The following is a 20,191-nucleotide window of genomic DNA, read 5'->3' as shown; positions in this document are numbered from 1 at the left end:
ATTTAATTTTCTTTCTTTTTGGAAGTCTGGCTTTAGTTTGATTTTGTTACTGGCTCTTGCTTAACAGCACTGAGACCTTTCTGCAGGTCACTTTAATTAGTGAATCTTGTGCATGTTGTATTGCTGCAAAAAGGGACCTTTCTCTTTTGACAACACTTAAAATTTCTGGTGCAGCCATACAGTAAATCTACAGTCATATAGATTTAATTTACTTAGGAGCAGTGAAAAGAGGATGTGGTGCTCTGCCAGCTAAGTAATACTAATACAGCTTGTGCTGCATGTTAGTTTGTACTATCAACAAGGAGAGCTCTCTGGGATTATGGCAGATGAATTTATTTAAGAGATGTCATCTCAGTAGTAAAATTGATAAATGTAATGGTGTCTTATGCATTTGTGACAGATAAATTTGACTGTATATATGAACAGGTACACTTGTACAACCCAAATTTTATTTTGTCAAGTCGTGATTTCTGTGAGCAGGAGCTGTTTGTAGCGTTTTACAGATTGAATCAGGTTCGTGTTGTATTCTTGAAAGTAGGGAACATTATGGAAAGTGTTGCTGTCCTGTGATTTTGCTCTCTGTGACAGACAGTGCTAGAGGCTTACTTTTCTTGTGGCAGTGTTCAAGTCTTTTTACTTGTTTTGCTATTTAATACCGTGAAATAAAATTTGCTCCATAGCCCAGTTATGTATCTCGAGATAAGGAGCCAGATTAGGGGTAAATAATCTTTTTATGTAGCCTTCAGCTTGCAAGGGTTATAGGGGATCTATGAATAATAATATTTAAAATGGCTGGATATCCATTCAAAGATGGCTATTGAAATTTTTATTCTGTAGAAAGATATGTAGTTTCTTAAGAGCGCACCCTCTATGACATGCTCTGTCTTTGCCATGTATGGAAGAGCCCTAAAACAACCTAAATAACAACTTAATAATTGGCAAATCGATACAGAATTTCACCAGAGATGGAAGTAGGGTTTTCATGGTCAGGACGGGGACTGGTGTTTCTATTCCATTTACACAGAGCCACAGTTACAATTACGTGCCTGAATCAGCTACTTGATCAGTGCCTTCTGTTATAAGTGAGAACTGTATTGGTGAGAGGGTTTGTCACCTTGATTTCACATTGCCTCCCATGGCAAATTTCACGGGACACGCTACACTGAGTAAAACCATCAATGACAGCTTTACCTGTGTAGGAGTTTTTCCTGTGTTTCTTTGGGGTTTTTTTCGGGGAATCTTGGAAATGCTAATTTACATTTTATTACATTTTATTTTTGTGTGTGTGTTTAAGATACTTGCTTCACATCTAATCTGTCTGGGAGGTTTGGGGTGGGTTTTTTTTGAAACCACAGGTAGGTAGAAGAATTACCATTTTTTTTGGTGATGAAATGAGAATTGTAAGGTGATTGGAAACCATTTTGATTTTGGCTTTGCTTAGCAACTTATGCAACAGCTTGTGGATTCCTTTAACTCAAGAGGGAGCCTAGTAAATTGTCCCTACTAGAGCTGCTAGGCTTTATCATGGCACATATCTCTATATGTAAATGTGATTTTCCTATTTATGTGTTGTGTAACACAATTATTTTCTGTTTAATGCTGGAAAATACTTGCATTATTGTCCATGTCTACATTTGCACTAGCAGAATTGACATTTATTATGTTGTCTATTATAGCTATGTTATCTGAGGAGTTGATGCCTTGTCATCTAAGAGCCAAGTTGTGAAGATAAAAATCTGGACTTCAAATTATGGCTAATAGTGTTATGTCATTAAATTTATCGTGTCTAATGTAAATACATATGACAACCAGTCTTGTGTATGTGTAGTAGAATCTTCCAGAAGTGGTACTGAAGGCTGATCATTTATCTGGTGGACAGTAATTCCTGTAGATGGTGCTCTGGAGTTTGCTTTGTCTCTGAAGAACAAACATCATGAAGAGACATTTTTTTATCTGGGAAATCTAAAGAAAAGTGAGGAACACTTGGTATTTTGTCCTTACATTTTTCAATACCTGTTATGTTCATGTGAATCAGAATCACTGAACAGAACTTCATGTTTCTTGTAGATAAAAAAGAAAACATTTTGTTAATAACTAGGTCAAATTAATCTGCGTAGTAGTTTGTAGCTGTGGAAATTGAAAGGCAGGATGAAAAGAAATTGATGAAATAAAAGATTTTCATAGGATTTTAGACTGTGAAGCTGAAGTCAAGAAAAAAAAAAAGGAAAATGTGCCTGCAGCACAGCTGGGGCTGTGGGGGGAAGTGCCCTTGCCCATTCTGGGGAATCAGGAAAAAAACCCTGTTTGTAAAAAGAAGTCACAAATGCGTTCCCTGTGCTATTTAAACAGTAAGATGTATACAAATGTAAAACTGATTCAAAAGGTAAGACAGAAAACATGATCCCAAACTAAAGCGCCTTAAGTTTCATGAAACGATGGTGTCATATTGTCAGTTCCCATTTTCCAGAGCCAGAGTTTTCTGAATTTTTAGAATTAATTAGTTAATTTTATTTAAAAAAGTTATATATATATATATATATATATGTATATATATATGACATGCACTTGTGCATATTTGTAGGGTTTTTTCTACTATTGTAGCTGCATGGACAAGCATTTTATTGCTTTTAAAGTAAGATTCCTTCAAAATACAATGAATAAGGACATTTTAGGAAAAATACCAACAGTAGTGAGACGTAAAGTAAAATTGGCAAGACTCTACCAGCTCAGCAGAGAGATTAACCAAGAGCTGGCTATCAGACTCTGTGAAGTAGGTTAAGTGTTGCCTAAAAATATCCATGGCCATTAGAGGGCTTTTATTTTCAGAATTATGTTTAAGATACATTACTTGGTGACATGCAAGATGAGATGTGTCGTTGATGATTGCTTACCTTTATAATGTTTGTTCGTAGGGTTTGTTTTTACTTTTCCCCACAAATTTTAGTTCAGTTAAGGAAGAAAGCAGTTCACTGATGTTCATTCTGTACAACCCACGTGTTCTTTCATCTTGTTTTAAGGATTTCTACCTGTGTGCAGCCTGGGGCCATCTCAAGTGGGAAGAATGAATTTTGGAAAAGATGTCAGCACGCTAAAATATTTCACTATATGTGGCTTACAGGAAGGGTATGAACCCTTTGCTGTTAATACAAACAGAGACATCACCATATGGCTGAGTAAAAGGCTTCCTCAGTTTCTACCAGTGCCACAAAACCATGAACATATTGAGGTTTGTGATCCTAGTGAAATGTTTTTAGACACTTGAATATGTTTACGTCTCTACTTTTGTACTTCCACACAAGATTTTAATGTGATATGTTGACCCAATTTTGAATGAACCTTACACCTGTTACAAATTTCTTACATTCAGTAGGGTTGCAAAGAATGTAATTGTTTGATTTTGTCATTCTACAAAACCTGTGACGTGTTTTAGCGTGACAATCTGAGAGACAAATTATACAAGACATCCTCATTAAGAGCTCCTTGTGCAGTGACAGCTATGTAAGCAACTTCCAGAAACTGGGCATTTTAAAATAACAGATAACATGTGTTCTAGTGCACACACTTTTTAATTTTTCCATAGCTAATTGGTTTTGATTGTAATAAATATTTATTAGCCAACTGTGTCAACACTTATGTCCCAATTAGTTGTGCATCTTGATGGAACCAAATTCATGCCTTGTAGGTTTGCCATGAAATTCTTCTGAAATGATATAATAAGAACTCTTTTTCGGCTGGTGTGTGGTATTTAAGAAACAGTATGTTCTTTCATAGGTACATGCATGATTTTTATTCCTTGGTCTGTGTTGTTCTGGGCAGAGTTGGATTTATGTTGCAAAGAGTGGGAGGCATAACTTCTTTGTGACTTTTTTATTTTAATAATGGAGCAACAAAAATCATCCACTTCTCATAGTATTTATTTCCCTTCAAAATGGCAGCACACGATTGCAATGCATTAGACTGTAGACACCATGCTGTTGCAAGTTTTGCAAGTCATGGATGGTTATTGTGGAAATAGTAATTGAATGTTTACATGGCAGAAAAAGCATCAGCTTAAAAAAAACTACATCTTTATGTTTCATAGGTGATGAGAATTGATGGCACCATAGACAGCTGCCCCTGTCTGAAGGTCACGCAGAAGTCCTTTGGTTCGCAGAACAGTAAAACAGATGTCATGTTTTTTCGATTGAGCATGCCCATTGAATGTGCTGAAGTGTTCTCTAGATCAGCTGCAGGAGGGTTACCAAGCTCTGGTCTTTTTGGCCCAAAAAATGACTTGGAGGATTATGATGCTGATTCTGATTTTGAGGTTCTTATGAAAACTGCTCATGGTCATTTAGTTCCTGACCGGACAGAAAGGGAAAAAGATGCCACAAAACCAGAGCTGAATAACCATAAAGATTATGTTCAAGAAAAGCCCTCACGTCTTAAGCAAAGGTTAGTAGCTTGCTACATTTTCCCACCCCTCCCCCTTCTGCTGCTCAAAGTAGAGCAAAATGCCACTCGTCTGACAAAACTAGTCAAGTAACTTTTGAGTATACAGTTTAAGGTCAGAATGAATTTAAGTACTTTTAAAAATAAGCTTGTCTCTTTCTATTTTCTGAATAATTTGCCTTTGTGATTGGGCTTTTAGAAGATATTTTAATTTTAATTTTTTTATTGCAGATTTATGCTCAGGAGGACAAAGCCAGATTATAGCATGAGTCACTCTGCACGGCTTACTGAGGATGTGCTAGCAGATGATAGGGATGACTATGATTATTTGATGCAAACTTCCACGGTATTGTAATACAGGATTGATGTTTTAGCTCTTTGGGTTTTTTTTTTGTTTTGTTTTGTTTGGGGTTTTTTAAATACTTTTCTTTTGCTTGTTGTAAGAGTTTCATCGACAGTCTAATTTTCAGTTTAAATGTCTGTAATAGTTCTGAATTTCAACTTAAGTTGAGACTGTTTTGTTCCTTTTATTTTGATTTGATTCTCAGACTAAAACAGTTTCCAAATGAAAAGCTATAAACTGGTTTAATCCGTATTTGAAACTACTGTTGATAGCACTAGATATAAAAGAGGAAGATTAAACAGTTTTAGAATAATGGAATAAATTGGAAAAGGTACATTAAACTAGTAGGTCAGTGTTCAGGACCATTTGAAAACATCACTACTAATTCTTCAGAACATTAATTTAATTCCCAATGGAAGATTTTTGCGGGTTTTGTAGATCATTCTCTGACAAGATCCGCTTTCTAAGCACTCATTCCTCAAAGGAAAACAAACACTCCTCTTCAGGATGTGTTCTTCTCTTTCTAAAAGTTATTAGATACTACAAACTGAATCACCTGCAGTATAAAAATTATAGTTGCTTTAGCAATACAGCTTACAATGCTATGTTGCAGAAGCCTTCAGTACAAGTGTATAAACTACATATTTAATCTTGTTCATTTTTTTGTTTTAAAATACATATTTTGTTTGCCATGTTTTTGTTTGTGTTTATAGTCTTTGTTGCTTTGCGAATTACACTTGAACAAGCCTGTGCTACTTTTAAATAGGTGATGTATTTTCAGATTTAGAGCAGCAAATTCTGAATCAAACTGATACATTGGGGAACAAACACTAACATTTGATAATATTATTTTTTTATTAACAGTACTATTATTCTGTGAGAATATTTCCTGGTCAAGAACCTGCTAATGTCTGGGTGGGCTGGATTACATCCGACTTTCACCAGTATGACACAAGCTTTGACTTGGACAGAGTGCGTACTGTCACAGTTACACTGGGAGACGAAAAAGGGAAGGTTCATGAGAGGTTGGTTACAATTTGCTTAAAAAAAATCTATATTGTATAAGCCACTTGCAATTTATAAGGTGTAAATCCACTCCATTTAATGTAATTGGATTGATGTAGAAAAAATAATTGAAACAGCAGTAGTAGGAAGAAGTGTTAATTTAATTGTTATCTGCTCTTGCTTGCAGTGGACTAATGGTCTAGTCAAATCAATAGGTACTGAAAAGTAATATAGTGCAGCTTTCTATATAGTTTGAAATTATGATCCTGTAAATATTAACTTGATGCTAAAATCAGTACATGCGCTTGTCTCAGCACTTCAAAATATTATGTGTACTAGAAGCTTTTCTTATGTTTAACATTAAATGATTTAAAATTTTGACTTGCAAAGTCGGTTTCATCTTGGGTATTTTACAAACAACTTGAACTTTTTCATACATTGTCATCTTCAGTTTTTATTTTCTTTTCAGTTATGACGTCCATGTTTCATTGAATTTTGGCAGTGGTTGGGATGTGATCCATTGTTTTTGGCCACAAGGGCTTGTATGTTTGCAGCCATGCAAGGTTGCTCTTAGTATGTTGCAGAAATTTTGCAGACCATTCATAAATAAATTTATCTTTTGACATTCAGTATAAAACGCAGCAACTGCTATATGGTGTGCGCAGGAGAGAGCCTGAGCCCTGGACAAGGACGTAATAACAATGGTCTGGAGATTGGTTGCTTGGTTGATGCTGCCAGTGGCCTGCTGACCTTCACAGCTAATGGCAAGGAGCTAGGCACATACTATCAGGTGAGATTTTTGGATGGTGTGTTGCAGTGGGAAGGGGGAAAACTGAATCCTTAGCCTGCAGCATTAAAGGCTTTAGTACAAGATTGTAGAGAAAAAAGAAATCATCACTGTTACAGCAACAAGTTTTCCCTTTGTTTGATCTAGGTTGAACCAAGTACGAAGTTGTTTCCTGCTGTATTTGCTCAAGCTACAAGCCCCAATGTTTTCCAGTTTGAATTGGGAAGAATAAAGGTAAATAATGTTGGCTTTTGTGCAGGTTAACGACTAGCAAATAATATAAAAAAAGTTCATTTTATTTTTGCTGTTTATTTCCTGTGATGTGTTCTTGGTATTTGGGACATTTCTATGATTCCAGGTGTTTGCACTATTGCTATTTTTATTCTTAACTCGGTTTTAAATACTTGATGAACTTAAAACACAGTACATTGAATAAAAAAGGTTGAAACTGATCACAATTTTCTGAGTCTTGTATTTTATGGTGAAATAAAATCACTTGGGTTGGTAAAGCAAATCTTGTAGTTTTACAAACAGAGAATGGATGACTTGTGTATCTGAAGAATTTGGTTAGAGTTTCAAAATAATTTTTAAAGTACATTCAGATAGAACACAAGAAAACTGAGCTGAATTTTTCAACCTTGCTTTGGATACTTGGATGTCTAAGAAATCAGTAGAGGTAAAAGAAATGTGAAGTCCATGGAAGTAACCATCTGTGGCAGTCAAGTTTATATTTCAAATTTGGCTGTTCTTAAAAAAAATATGGAAAATGCTGTCTTACTGCTAATCTTCCAACAGTTCCTGGCTTGTTTTAAAAACTAGTGAAAATGATGATTTCCTGTTTTACTCTACTTTACTATATGTTGAGTATATTTCTGGAAAAGAAATACAGTGTTTGGTAAAGATGAGGAAACTGATTGTCTCTTTCATTGGAATTTTCCAGAATGTAATGCCATTATCTGCTGGATTATTCAAAAGTGAACACAAAAACCCAGTCTCTCAATGTCCCCCACGTCTCCATGTCCAATTTTTGACTCATGTGCTTTGGAGCAGAGTGCCAAACCATTTCTTGAAGGTGGATGTGTCTCGGATCAGTGAACGTCAAGGCTGGATGATACAGTGCATGAATCCTTTGCAGTTCATGGCCCTTCATATTCCTGAGGAAAACAGGTTGATGTTTGTTTTGTATTGTACCAGAATTATGTTGAGATTATGGACCTAGTCATGTATATCCATCTATATAAGAAAGGCCCAAGGTCTTCTTTTGTATTTACTGTGTTTATAACACAAATAAATACAGACAGTGTGTTTTAACTAGTATTAAAAATTATACAATTTTCCAGTGTTTTAAAATCTCCCTTCTTTTACTTTGTTTCTAGCCTCTCCCAGTTTCTCTCCAAAAATGTCAATAGTATATGTAGATTTGCAAAGAAAATGAAAGAAAATCTGCTTATAAGTTATTTAAGATAATCTGTAAAATAAGCAAAAATCTGGTTATGTTGAGATTTTTCAAGATTTGTGACCAATGTAATTCCCTTAATTTTCCTAAATTTAATCAAAACAATTGAGGAATTTAACTCTGTGATTTCCTTGATACCCAAATATCTGACCATTTTGCCAGTGCCTAAACTGAAAACAAAGTCACCAAGAGCCCCAACACTGAACCCTCTTCAAATGTTCTGGTTAGTCTGTTGCCCCTTAGTAGCCCCAGATTTAAAGTCAGTAAATGATATAAATATCTTAACCCCAACTGGTTTTAAAACCCTAATTTTCAGTTATGTGAATTCTTGTTTTAGTATGGAAAAATATTCTGTGTTAAGTAAATAATTTGGTCTTTTTTTCCCCACTGAAAGTAGTTTAAGTAATGATTTTAGGAGTGACTTGAATAAATTTGAGATTAAACCTTGTTGTTAGTCTTGATTATTACACTGACAGTGTTTCTCACATGGAAGCTGAAATGTGGAAAAAACTCATCTCTGGAACTGATATTGTGCAAATGTTATCCTTAGGGCGAAATTTGAATCCCTTAAAAAGACATTTTTGAATATGTGATTTACTATGCTGTTTTCCTTCTCTGCAGAACCATTGATATTTTAGAGCTGACAGAACAAGAGGAACTGCTGAAATTTCACTACCACACCCTCCGATTGTATTCAGCTGTTTGTGCTTTAGGCAACAACCGAGTGGCCCATGCTCTGTGCAGCCATGTGGATGAATCTCAGCTCCTCTATGCTATTGAGAATAAATACATGCCAGGATTGTTACGTGCAGGATATTATGATTTACTCATTGACATCCATCTCAATACCTATGCAACTGCCAGGTTGATGATGAATAATGAATTTATAGTTCCAATGACAGATGAGACCAAGAGTATTACTTTGTTTCCTGATGAAAACAAAAAACACGGCCTTCCTGGTATAGGACTTAGCACTTCATTACGGCCAAGAATGCAGTTTTCCTCTCCGAGTTTTGTAAGCATTAGCAGTGAATGCTTTCAGTTCAGTCCTGAATTCCCTCTGGAAATTTTGAAGGCCAAAACCATAGAGATGCTGACTGAAGCGGTCCAGGAGGGAAGCCTCCATGTCAGAGATCCAGTTGGGGGTTCTACGGAATTTCTGTTTGTTCCTCTCATCAAGCTCTTTTATACCCTCCTAATTATGGGAATCTTCCACAATGAGGATCTGAAACACATCTTGCAGTTGATTGAGCCCCGAGTTTTCAAAGAAGCAGTGAGCCAGGATGATGAAGTTGATTTCTCAGAGAAGGAGTTCAGTTCAGATGAGCTCAAGTCAGAAGAAGGAGAAGAAGAAACCAGAGGAGAGCAAATGCCAAAGGAAGGACTCCTTCAGATGAAACTTCCAGAACCTGTTAAATTGCAGGTAAAAATATTGTCTTGATAGTGGTTGCTTCTGTTTTCTTCATGTGGTAGTTTATCTTTCAAGGAATAAAGCATTTTGAAATTAATTTTTTCAGTTAAATAGAGATGTAATTTCCTTTCAGAAAATGAGAAGACTTAGTATCTTTCTGATGATATAAACCTGCTCACCATAGATCAAGAAACTATGTTTTCATTAAAAAGAATTACTTGCTCAGTGCCATTAATAGTGGACTCCTCCTTGTTATGGATCCAAAGAGAAAAGAAATTCCCTAGCAGAAAGGGGTAAATCCATTCTGCTGTAGCTTTAGTTATGTCTCAGGCCCATTAATCCCTTGCAGATGCCAGATATTCTTGCTGTAAGATTTCTTTATGTGTAGTAAACAACAGCATTAAATGATCTAGTCACTTTATTTAATAGTAACTTGCAGTAGGAAATCCATCCTTACTTGCATATTATCCAGAAGATATTTCCTAGCTTTCCAACTCCTGCCTCTCACAATGTTGTTTTCTCAGATGTGTCACCTACTCCAGTACCTGTGCGATTGCCAAGTGCGACACCGAATAGAAGCCATTGTAGCATTTTCTGATGATTTTGTGGCCAAGCTTCAAGAGAATCAGCGCTTCCGGTACAATGAAGTGATGCAGGCCTTGAACATGTCTGCTGCCCTGACAGCTAGGAAAACAAAAGAATTTCGATCCCCTCCTCAAGAGCAGGTACAGCTTACAATGGACAGTTTCTTACTTGTTGCGCTTTATTGCCTGTTTATGTTGCAGAGTTCTGTTTGATTTTAAAGTTTTTCCTTTTGGAGATCAGTGTGATTTGTCTTTTCGTTGTATTCTCTAGATTAACATGCTGCTGAACTTTAAAGATGATAAAAATGATTGTCCATGCCCTGAAGAAATTCGGGATCAACTCTTGGATTTCCATGAAGACCTAATGACACACTGTGGTAAGTCTTGTTACTGAATATTTTTACTTTTTAAATTATATTACCTTTAGAAGCAATTTTGATAAGTAATTTTATATAAGAAACATCAACTGAATAGTCTGTAAATTACACTGTACATATTTTAAATATTATCAAATAAAAATAATTAGCCTTTAGTCAAGACCAAGGAAATATTCTTACCTGGTTAAACTAGAAGGGAATGTTGTATGTTTTGTTTCATAAGCATCTATTTTACCAGCTGACAAACTCAGTTTCTTTATTCTCTCCTTATGGGGCAAGCAGTCCAGACATCAGTGGGTTATTGTTCAATGCTTTCCAGCTTTTCAATATTTTTTTTGTGTTTGGTAACAGGAAATGCAGATGAAATAAATAATATACATAAACATTTGAAAAAGAAAACAAACTTTATCTTTTGATTCTTTGTTTTTTCTTTCCTTGTTTTTCATCATTCTGCTCTGTTAAAACTACTTAACATAATTTTTGTTACCTTTTTCTTGTAGAAGAAAATAGGAATTTGCATTATCTACAAGTAGAAAATTAATTTTGTGGGTCAGAGGGTGCATTAATTAATAAAGAAGAACTAATTGCTCTGTATATTGCAAAATAAGTAAAACAGTTACCTGTCCTAAGTCCAATGTTTGCCTGCTTAGTCAGCCACCACTTGGGGATTCACATTTTATGGAATGGTTGAGAGAAAATATATTGAAAGTTTGCAAATAAAAAAATCACAACTATAGCTCAGGGACTAGCATAACTGTGAGAAAACAGACATTTCATTTACGTGATTTCAGACCATCTCTGTATTCCAACTGATAAGACATTTCAGTGTCTTAACTGTTAATTAGTTTGGTAGAGGAGACTACCATTCAAATAATTTTGTAATATGATTTAGTGTATAATACGAATTTAGATGACCATTGCTTAATGTAGCATCAATTGCCCTGTTACAACAATATATAACAAAATGACTTTTAATAGAAATGGAATTGTATCTAATTAAAAAAATCAGACAACTAGAATGAGATGCAATAAATTGAGAAGAATGATGTTATGTCATGAAGAAACATCCTATAAAATTCAAGACTGCTAAAGAACTCTCCATAAAACCCTTAACTTCAGGTCTTGTTTTGGAAACAAAAAGATCCAGAAAATGGTTGAATGACATTTTTACTTGGACTTACTGTGAGTAATAGGTGCAGGTCAAGATTTGGAATTCTCTGCAATGAGGAATTCCTCTGCAATTTTGAATTCCTCTGCATGAGTCAGTAAGTTTAAAAATAAGCGAAATAGCTTATAGGAATCCCATGGAGATCAGCATTGGAAGTATAAAGCCCTGCACCTGGGAAGGAATAAGTCCTGCAGCAAGGACAGGCTAAGGAGCAAATTAGAAAGTAGCTTTGCTGGGGTCTTCAGTACACGAGTGACGTGGCTGTACTGGAGTGAGGTCAGAGAGGAGCCATCAAAGATAGTTAAATTATTGGACCATCTTTTGTACAAGGAGAGAATGAAAGGACTGGGGTTGTTTAACTTGAAGAGAAAGCTCAAAGGGGGATGGTATCAATGTATATAAATACCTGTTGGGCAGGGGGAGTTTAGAAGGTAAAGACTCACTTTTCTCAGAGATGTCTAGTGACATGAATTGAAAATCAAGGAATTATAGTTGTTTGTTACTGTAGGGTGATGGAACTCAAGCATAGGTTGCTCAGAGAGGTTGTAGAGTCTCTTCACCATAGGAAATACTCAAAACCTCAGTGGATGTAGGTCTGGTCAACTTGCCCTAGTTGGACTTGTTTTGAGCTGGGAGGCTGGACTCTAAAGGCTCATTCCAAACAGAGCTGTTCTATGATTCAGTGACTCTTCACATTAATTGCTTTTACCTTTTTATGGCTTGTTATAGTAATGTCATGAAAAAGCACTGTATTGTGAGGGTGGCTACTTTCTTCTGACTGATCACTGGAAAGTACATTTGTTGTAACACTCATGCTTTCACTTCTTTTATATGTTTTAGGTAAAAATCTTTACTACTATCATTTCCACCACACTATATCTCTGGGGACTTAATCTACACTTTTGGGCTACATATGTCCAAAACACAGACATCAGTGTGTAAAAGTGCATACTGGGGGACATATATTTATTGTAGGTTTTATGTGTAACATCACACAATTTATATGCTAAATTGCTAATTGCGAGTTGTACTTTCCTGCTTGGCATATAGGCCTATTCGATACTTATTCCAAATGCTGGTTAAGCATGTCCCATAGAAAACTCTCAGAGCAGAACAGTAGTTCAGTTTAATTATGTTTGTATATGCAAGATATCTGTAGCTTGCTTAATTTTATTCTTTCACTGCTTGGTGCATTTTAATTTCAGGAATTGAACTAGATGAAGATGGAACCTTGGATGGCAACAGTGATTCAACCATTAGGGGTCGCCTCCTATACCTTATGGAAAAAGTTACAAATATGAAGAAGAAACAAGATGAGAAGACAGTTGATGAGGATGATAAGACATCCTGTAAGCAAAATTAAATCAGTTTATTGCAACTTAATTACAAAAGGGTGACCAAACAGACCAGGAAGTTCTTCACACATTTTCAGCCAAAGCAAGTTGTATTTTTAGGGAAATCTGTGCACCCTAAAGTTTGTAGCTTAACTCAAAACAGGCACAGATGAATTTATTAGGCAGATTTGTTTCCTAGTGGGATGTAGAGGAAAATTTCTTTTAGTGGCACTCTTGCCCTATATCTTTTGTTGGCTCATAATTTTTTCTGAATACATCTTGCTTTTAATAGAATTAGTGCAGACTTAATAATCGTAGCAAGGTCCTGTTTTATGAGAACTTCCTCAGCTGCAGCAGCTTCAAATCAGGATTTGCATGAAGATTACCATATGAAATAATCTGCAATTAGACTGCAATTAGCAGAAGCCTCCCCACCCAACCTAAAATTCAAGATTTGCTGACTGTAACTGCTGCTCTGTCATTTTTTCTGATATTTACTGCTTTTTCATCTTGATAAGGATCACTGCCAGTAGCATCCTCATTCTGCAGTTGGTGCCAACTGACTATTTAAATTTTATTTATCTTTTTATTTGTCGGTGTTGCCTTTATTTTTCTATTTTTCCCCTTTTTTTGTCGTACGTGGCACTTTCAAGTGTCCTTATTTTTTATGTGATAATTAGAGGCTAGGTCAGTGCAGAATCTGGTGATGAATCTTATCTCTTCCTTTTTTTCCTTGTAGTGAGCATAAAAGCTCTATAAAATCTGATTCTCTCTTTCTCATATTAGTAGAAAGACTATTACATTAAACAAACAGACCCACAGGTAGGTGAAATACAGTATTGCAGTTATCAAAACAGGAAAAAATTGGATAATTGGATTGCTTGCTCCCAGGATTCTTCCTTAAAAAAAAAAAAAACCAAAACAGAACAAACCAACCCACCCAAAAAAACTTAGGATTGTGTCCCTTCTTATTGTTAATTATTTCAGTCCTTCTGAATCATCAGCCCAGATACATTTCACCTTTTTCCTTATTTTAAAGTGTTTATATTCTTAAAAAATGCCATACTCTGTGTCAGTGGAAAGACCTGCAGTGCAGTGCCTGGACAGTAGTAATGAAATACTACTATTTTCACCCCTTTCCCTGTATTAGCATGAATTCTCTTCTTTGTTAAACATTCTATTTTCTGTAAACTGTTTCTTCAGTATCTTTCTGTAATTACTTTTCTTTTTGTTTGTTAGTTTGAGTTAACCTGGAATTACCTTAACTGCAATTACATAGCTTGTCTATATCAGCATATCTTTCCCAAACATACATATACCCCTACTAATAAAGATTGTCAGTGGCACTACCTGATATGGATTTCTTGTTTCATTGGAGACTGAACTGGGAATATACAAATGATGATTTGACATTTATTTAATATTAGTGTCTTTATTTCTTTTGAAAGGCCTTTGTCTTTGGCAAAGGAAGAAGCTAAGTGAGCAATTAATGGTAATTCTGTGATTTATTTATTTTCTTCACAGCTACTCTGCAGCAGTTGATTTCAGACACGATGGTGCGTTGGGCCCAGGAGTCAGTGATAGAAGACCCGGAGTTAGTGAGGGCCATGTTTGTGCTGCTGCATCGCCAGTATGATGGTATTGGTGGTCTGGTTCGAGCCCTACCCAAGACCTACACCATCAATAGTGTGTCTGTGGAAGACACTATCAATCTTCTGGCATCCCTTGGCCAAATCCGCTCCTTGCTTAGTGTCAGAATGGGGAAGGAAGAGGAGAAACTTATGATTCGTGGATTAGGGTAAATAACTGGTGTAACTTCTCTATATTTACAGATTTTATTTTGTTATTTGCTGTGTGGTTGTGGCCAAGGTTGTACATGAAGTTTGAATCTGAATACCTGTGTAAATGCAGACACTGCTCTCAGTTATACAGTATCCTCAGTAGTAAGATAAAGCCTTTGGAGCATTATAGGTATCATATACGGGGAGAAACTGTTGACCTCTGTAAGTTGAAAATATGTATGTAATATTTTATGACATCAGAACCTGTCTTACTACTACATTTTAAATTGTATAGTTGTGAAGAATCCTGTCAAGAATACTATCCATTTCTATGAGTGCACTGACTATTGGCTCTTGACACATAGGATTTCGTGCAGCGCTCAGCTAATGGAGTTGTGCCTACCCATGTCTGCAATATGCCATTCTTTTTATTGCACTAAATGTAGATAGTGTGTTTGAGCTGGGAAGTAGTTCACACACTGTTATTCTTCCTAATGATATGATTAATAACAGTGAAGTATAGGCTAATAAAGAGGTCAGTTGGAGGAAACAATAAAGCAAACATGATAGTCTCTAGCAGGAAAGAGGTTAGTTAGTTTTTTTCTCTCATGTTTTTCAAAGAGATGTCTTTTGATTGTAAGCATCAGCTGTGATCTGTTGAAAATCTCCAGTCAGCAAGAGCAATGAGAATGAAAGACAGCATCATATGAAGAATGCCGGGAATGCAAACAGAAGCAAAGCTTTTGTTGTGCAAAACACTTTTTCTTTTTTTTTTTTAGCTTACTGAAAACCTCAAATACCCAAATAATGTCTATACATAATTTTGTATTGTCATTATAAACAATGCCTACTTCTCAGGTTACCAGCAGGTCTCATCAGTATTTTATGATTGCTGAAGTCTTCGGCATACTCATGGTAAGGCTTTGGCAAAAGGCATAGTCTGACTCTGTCAAGTACTGGCATTTCCAAATCTACCTTTTTATACAGATTGAAAATGTTTGATTTCACTCCAGTTTAGGAAGTCTAAAATGAGTGAGTGATTGCTAGATTTGGTTTTCATGTCATGTTCTGTGTTCAGCTCTTACACATTTTTTCCCTCAACATTTTCTGCTGTGAATTAAGAACCAAGATTTTCTGAATATATTGAATATTATTGGGTTTTTTTGCTGATATGTGAAAGTCTGGTGTAACTTAAGCCACTGTTCTCGCTGCCTCTCCCTGTCACCTTTCTTGGTAACCTCTATGACGTCTTGTTTAACTTGTAACTTACCCAGCTGCGGTATTTGTACCTTTTAGAGGCTAAACTGAGCTCCAACACCTTTTCAGAAATGCAATTTTTTTTTTGCTGTGAGTGGTATTCCTTTCTTTCAGCTGAGAAATTGAAGTGTTACTTATTGCTGCTTTAAAACTCAGTTTCCTCAGAAATGCTGTTAAGATTTTTTTCCCTAAGCATGTCATTTTATAATACAGTTCACAGTTAAACAGAACACTGAAAATGGATATAATTTGCAAAGTAGGGCAATGCTGCTGGCCAGCCCTTGAAGTGACATTTTGACATTCTGTACTGCTTTCTGTAAAAGAAAGCTGCTGCAGATAACCAGGAGTTTAGAATGTCTTGGAAGATTGATACCATTGAGGTCTTTTTTCAAGCCTGAAGCATTAGTGCAGAAAGGAGATGAGAAAGATTTTGGAGGCACCATTACTGATAGAAATTCAGTTTTAGGCAAAAACTCAGTGTCAAATAGTCTTCTTCACATCTCATCTTTTAAAAGGCTGGATTTTTCCTGCCTGAGAGAAGGAGTTTTAGGTCAGGAGGAAAAAACCCAAAACTGTTTAAAACGTACAGTGAAATTTGAGCAATTGCCAACAGTGTTTTCTCTAGTGACCTTCTAATCCTTTTCTCCCATGGCCTAATTGCTTCCACAGTTATTTATGGGTTGTATTTGATTTCAAGACTAATTATATTTTTTGGAAATTTAATTACTCTTTAAACTAGACTTTTTATTGGATATACCATGTCAAATAAAATATTGACATTACGATCTTAAAGTTTGATTTTAAATATGAAAATCTGTTCTGATGAAATATATAGAAGAGTTTTACTGAACAGTAAGTCATGAATCATTGTGCAGCTTCTGGTTTTCACACTTAGCAGATAGCTGGATACCTCTTTCCCCTAGGATTTTTTTATTGCTTTTGATGGCAGATAGGAAATGTCTCCATGTTTCAATGATCTAAAAGGCTTTTTGTGTCAAAAAATATTGCATGATTGAATTTAAAATGTAAAATAATGTAGCAGTTTTGATGACGTTCTTGTCACAACATAGATTTAGATCTGAATGGCATTTCTATGAGAGTAGAAGAGTCTTCTACTCCAGTGTAATTAAGGGGTAATTAGCGCACTAACTATAATATGGGAAAACAAAGGTCACATTCTTCCACAATGTGCATAGAAAAATAGACAGGAGAGATTGAAACTCAATGGGAGAAGTCCCTGAGGTAATTTTTTACTTCAGGAGGTAGTGAAGAATTGCACAGTAAATCAGCTTTGCAAATAACATAATAGGTAAATTTCTGGTCCATAACATTTTTTTTGTTTTGTTTTCCTGTAGAGACATCATGAATAATAAAGTATTTTACCAACATCCAAATCTCATGAGAGCTTTAGGCATGCATGAAACTGTCATGGAAGTGATGGTGAATGTGCTTGGTGGAGGAGAATCCAAGGTAAAGCATTTCACTGCTAGAAGGCAGAGAGTTCATGATAGAGCTGTTTAAAGCTTTTTCGTATAAAGCACTGAGCTATGACTGGAGGAACTGGGATCATAACCTTTTACTAATTTCCATTAACGTAATAGTTGACTAAGTTTTTTAGAAGAATCTCTCCTTCCATTCCAGAGGAAGGTATTATTAACATTGCAATTTTAGATGCTTTAAAGAGAAAACTGTACATAATACATTATTATGTATTATTTACATAATAAACTTCTATGTTTATTATGTTTTAAGGGGGAGATCTTTTTATCAACTAATTTAAAAAACAACTCAGTATTACTCTATGAAACTGAGTATACTCCTTTTTTTCATGTTTGAATCTAGAATCTGTGGATGATCCCAGCTTTAGTTTTTAAAGGTACCTTGATCTTCGAAGCGTAAGATTTTACTAACTGCCTGGGAAAGTCCTGTTGATTCCAGTGAGAAACCGAAGCAGCTAATTTTCTTGAGGGACAATGAGTACACCACCTGCATATTAGTATGTTAGAAGGCTTTATATAAAGTGATCCTTTGCATGTTGTATGCCTATATTAGAGTTTGAACATCAGTCTGTTTTTATTTGCATTTTAGGAAATCACTTTCCCAAAGATGGTGGCAAACTGCTGTCGTTTTCTATGTTATTTTTGCCGCATCAGCAGGCAGAATCAAAAAGCTATGTTTGATCATCTGAGCTATTTATTGGAAAACAGCAGTGTTGGCCTCGGTAAGTATTAAAACAAAATGTAAAATTTCTTGCTGATTTATATATGCAACCACCTATATCTTTCTTCATCCCTCTATTTACTCACTATGTATTGAAATTTCTGTATTTCTGGTGCAAAATATCTTCATTAACTGTATTGCTAGCTCTAAACAACTTCCCTGACAGTAGCATTAAGTTGAGCTAATTTAGTACACTTTGTTGTATATGCCTGAACATTCAGAGACATATTGGTTAGTTGCTAATGTTGAGGAACAGAATATATTCCTGTTTTTACAAAGAGAATCATTGATACGTTTTGGCAGCATTTCATTAAGGCTTACCTCTCACTGCTCAAGCTTGCACCCCTATACTTTTTTCTGTGTACTGGTCAGTATACAGCTGTGACAGTGGGAGAAACACAGACCTCATTTGCTTGATTAGAAGCATGATTTGATGCCCAGAAATTAACCTTGAAACTTTCTTAAAATAATTGCTTTCCTTTACTCGCCTGAAGTGTTGTAAAGGAAATATATTTGTCGTTATTTTAATTTAGTAGTTGAAATTGACAATATATTTGTATTTAGGAATCATCATGGTAATTTTTTAAATGATCACAAATGATCTATGTAAAGGCATAGAACAGAAGTGTAAACTCAAAATCTTTTTGAAGAGGAAGAGCCCAAATCAAATGTGTTTGGAGAGTCAATATGAAAACCTTAGATTTTTCTAATGCTATATTTACTGACATTTAAAATATATACAATTTATAAGCTTATATTTCAAAGTGTAAATATATTTTCTATTTCAGTGAATTTCGTGGCATGTCCATGTATTAGACATAAAATAATTACTGCATTTTCCTCAAAACAGAGTAGTGTCAGTTAGGAAAATGAGAATGAGATCTTAAAGTATATGATAGGAAGAGGAATGTGCAAGACAAGCTGTTTTTAGCTTGAACATTCATGTTGTATTTTCATTTCATATCAGTGTCAAATTTCATGCAAGTGTGTGATGATGTATTATAATGTGAGATGTATAAATTATATATTTATAATCTAACTAATGACAAAATGTTGCATCTTATTAAAAAAAGTTACTGCATTTCCTGTGAATTTGTTTATTCAATTGATGTTAAAACTAATGTTATTTTTAACAGCTTCTCCTTCTATGCGAGGGTCAACTCCTTTAGATGTTGCTGCAGCATCTGTAATGGATAACAATGAACTTGCTCTGGCTTTAAGGGAGCCTGATCTGGAGAAGGTTGGTAGCTTCTTCATCAAGCATTTTTTTCCCCTGTATATAGGAGAAGATACTCTTTTCTTGGAGTAAACAAAATCAAGATTATATGTCAGTTTCTGGTACTTTTCAGGAGAAGATTGAGAACCTGGTTGGTTGTTCTTTCTGCTGGTGGTCTGAAGAGTTGAACAGAGTTTTTGCAGTGATTACACACACAGTTGTAGCCAAAAAGAGTTGCTTCAAGGGAGACTTAATTTTGCAGTAGTGGAGTCCATATCCAGCAAAACTTGGTTGCTGAAATCTTTCTTTGTTGTTCTTTTAATGGTGATATGCAGTGTTGACATGAGGCAATAAGGGTTACTAGGAGCTTTGTGACAACTTGTTACAATAGATGACAAATTTTCATAGAGATATCTGTCTATATCTGTTGTATTTCCTCCTAACATTTAAACCTGTTTCAGAAAAGTTTAAGAAATTTGGGTTAATTACACTAAAGAATAAAACACTCAAGAGAATCTGTGACAATTGTGTAGTATGTCTAAATTGTTTCTGCAAGGAGGAATAAAATAATAGTTATATTGTCAGTAGTGGATAGGAAAAGCAGGTTAAATAATGGAAAGATAGATTCAAGGTAGACATTAAAAACTTTAAGAAAAGACAGAGGCATTGCAATATCCAATTTCTTTTTGAAGACTTCAGATTCTGGAGATGGTGTAATCTTCATAGGAAAACTTATGTCAGGAATAATAAAAGTGCAGATGTTCTTTAATTAGAATAGGAAGATGGACCATGTGTATTTAAAAGAACATTTTCAGTCTTAG

At 35.3% G+C, this 20,191-nt stretch overlaps 1 protein-coding gene across 6 annotated transcripts in view; it reads left to right on the top strand.

The window, feature by feature from the left end:
- RYR2 (ryanodine receptor 2) overlaps nt 1-20,191 on the top strand; it is a 380,824-nt gene that overhangs the window by 243,880 nt on the left and 116,753 nt on the right. For all 6 annotated transcript variants that reach the window (XM_064413752.1, XM_064413749.1, XM_064413751.1 and 3 more), the window contains 15 exons: nt 3,018-3,226; nt 4,082-4,434; nt 4,663-4,777; nt 5,639-5,799; nt 6,410-6,569; nt 6,714-6,800; nt 7,507-7,733; nt 8,644-9,445; nt 9,958-10,158; nt 10,289-10,394; nt 12,768-12,911; nt 14,421-14,694; nt 17,290-17,404; nt 18,023-18,155; nt 19,291-19,394. In XM_064413752.1, coding sequence (XP_064269822.1) covers nt 3,018-3,226; nt 4,082-4,434; nt 4,663-4,777; nt 5,639-5,799; nt 6,410-6,569; nt 6,714-6,800; nt 7,507-7,733; nt 8,644-9,445; nt 9,958-10,158; nt 10,289-10,394; nt 12,768-12,911; nt 14,421-14,694; nt 17,290-17,404; nt 18,023-18,155; nt 19,291-19,394 — 3,191 coding nt within the window. The remainder of the gene's footprint in view (nt 1-3,017; nt 3,227-4,081; nt 4,435-4,662; nt 4,778-5,638; nt 5,800-6,409; nt 6,570-6,713; nt 6,801-7,506; nt 7,734-8,643; nt 9,446-9,957; nt 10,159-10,288; nt 10,395-12,767; nt 12,912-14,420; nt 14,695-17,289; nt 17,405-18,022; nt 18,156-19,290; nt 19,395-20,191) is intronic.

Source organism: Passer domesticus, chromosome 3 (assembly GCF_036417665.1).
Source record: "Passer domesticus isolate bPasDom1 chromosome 3, bPasDom1.hap1, whole genome shotgun sequence".
Lineage (NCBI taxonomy): Eukaryota > Metazoa > Chordata > Aves > Passeriformes > Passeridae > Passer > Passer domesticus.
The sequence above is the reverse complement of the archived record's forward strand: the minus strand, read 5'-3'. Positions and strand labels throughout refer to the sequence as shown.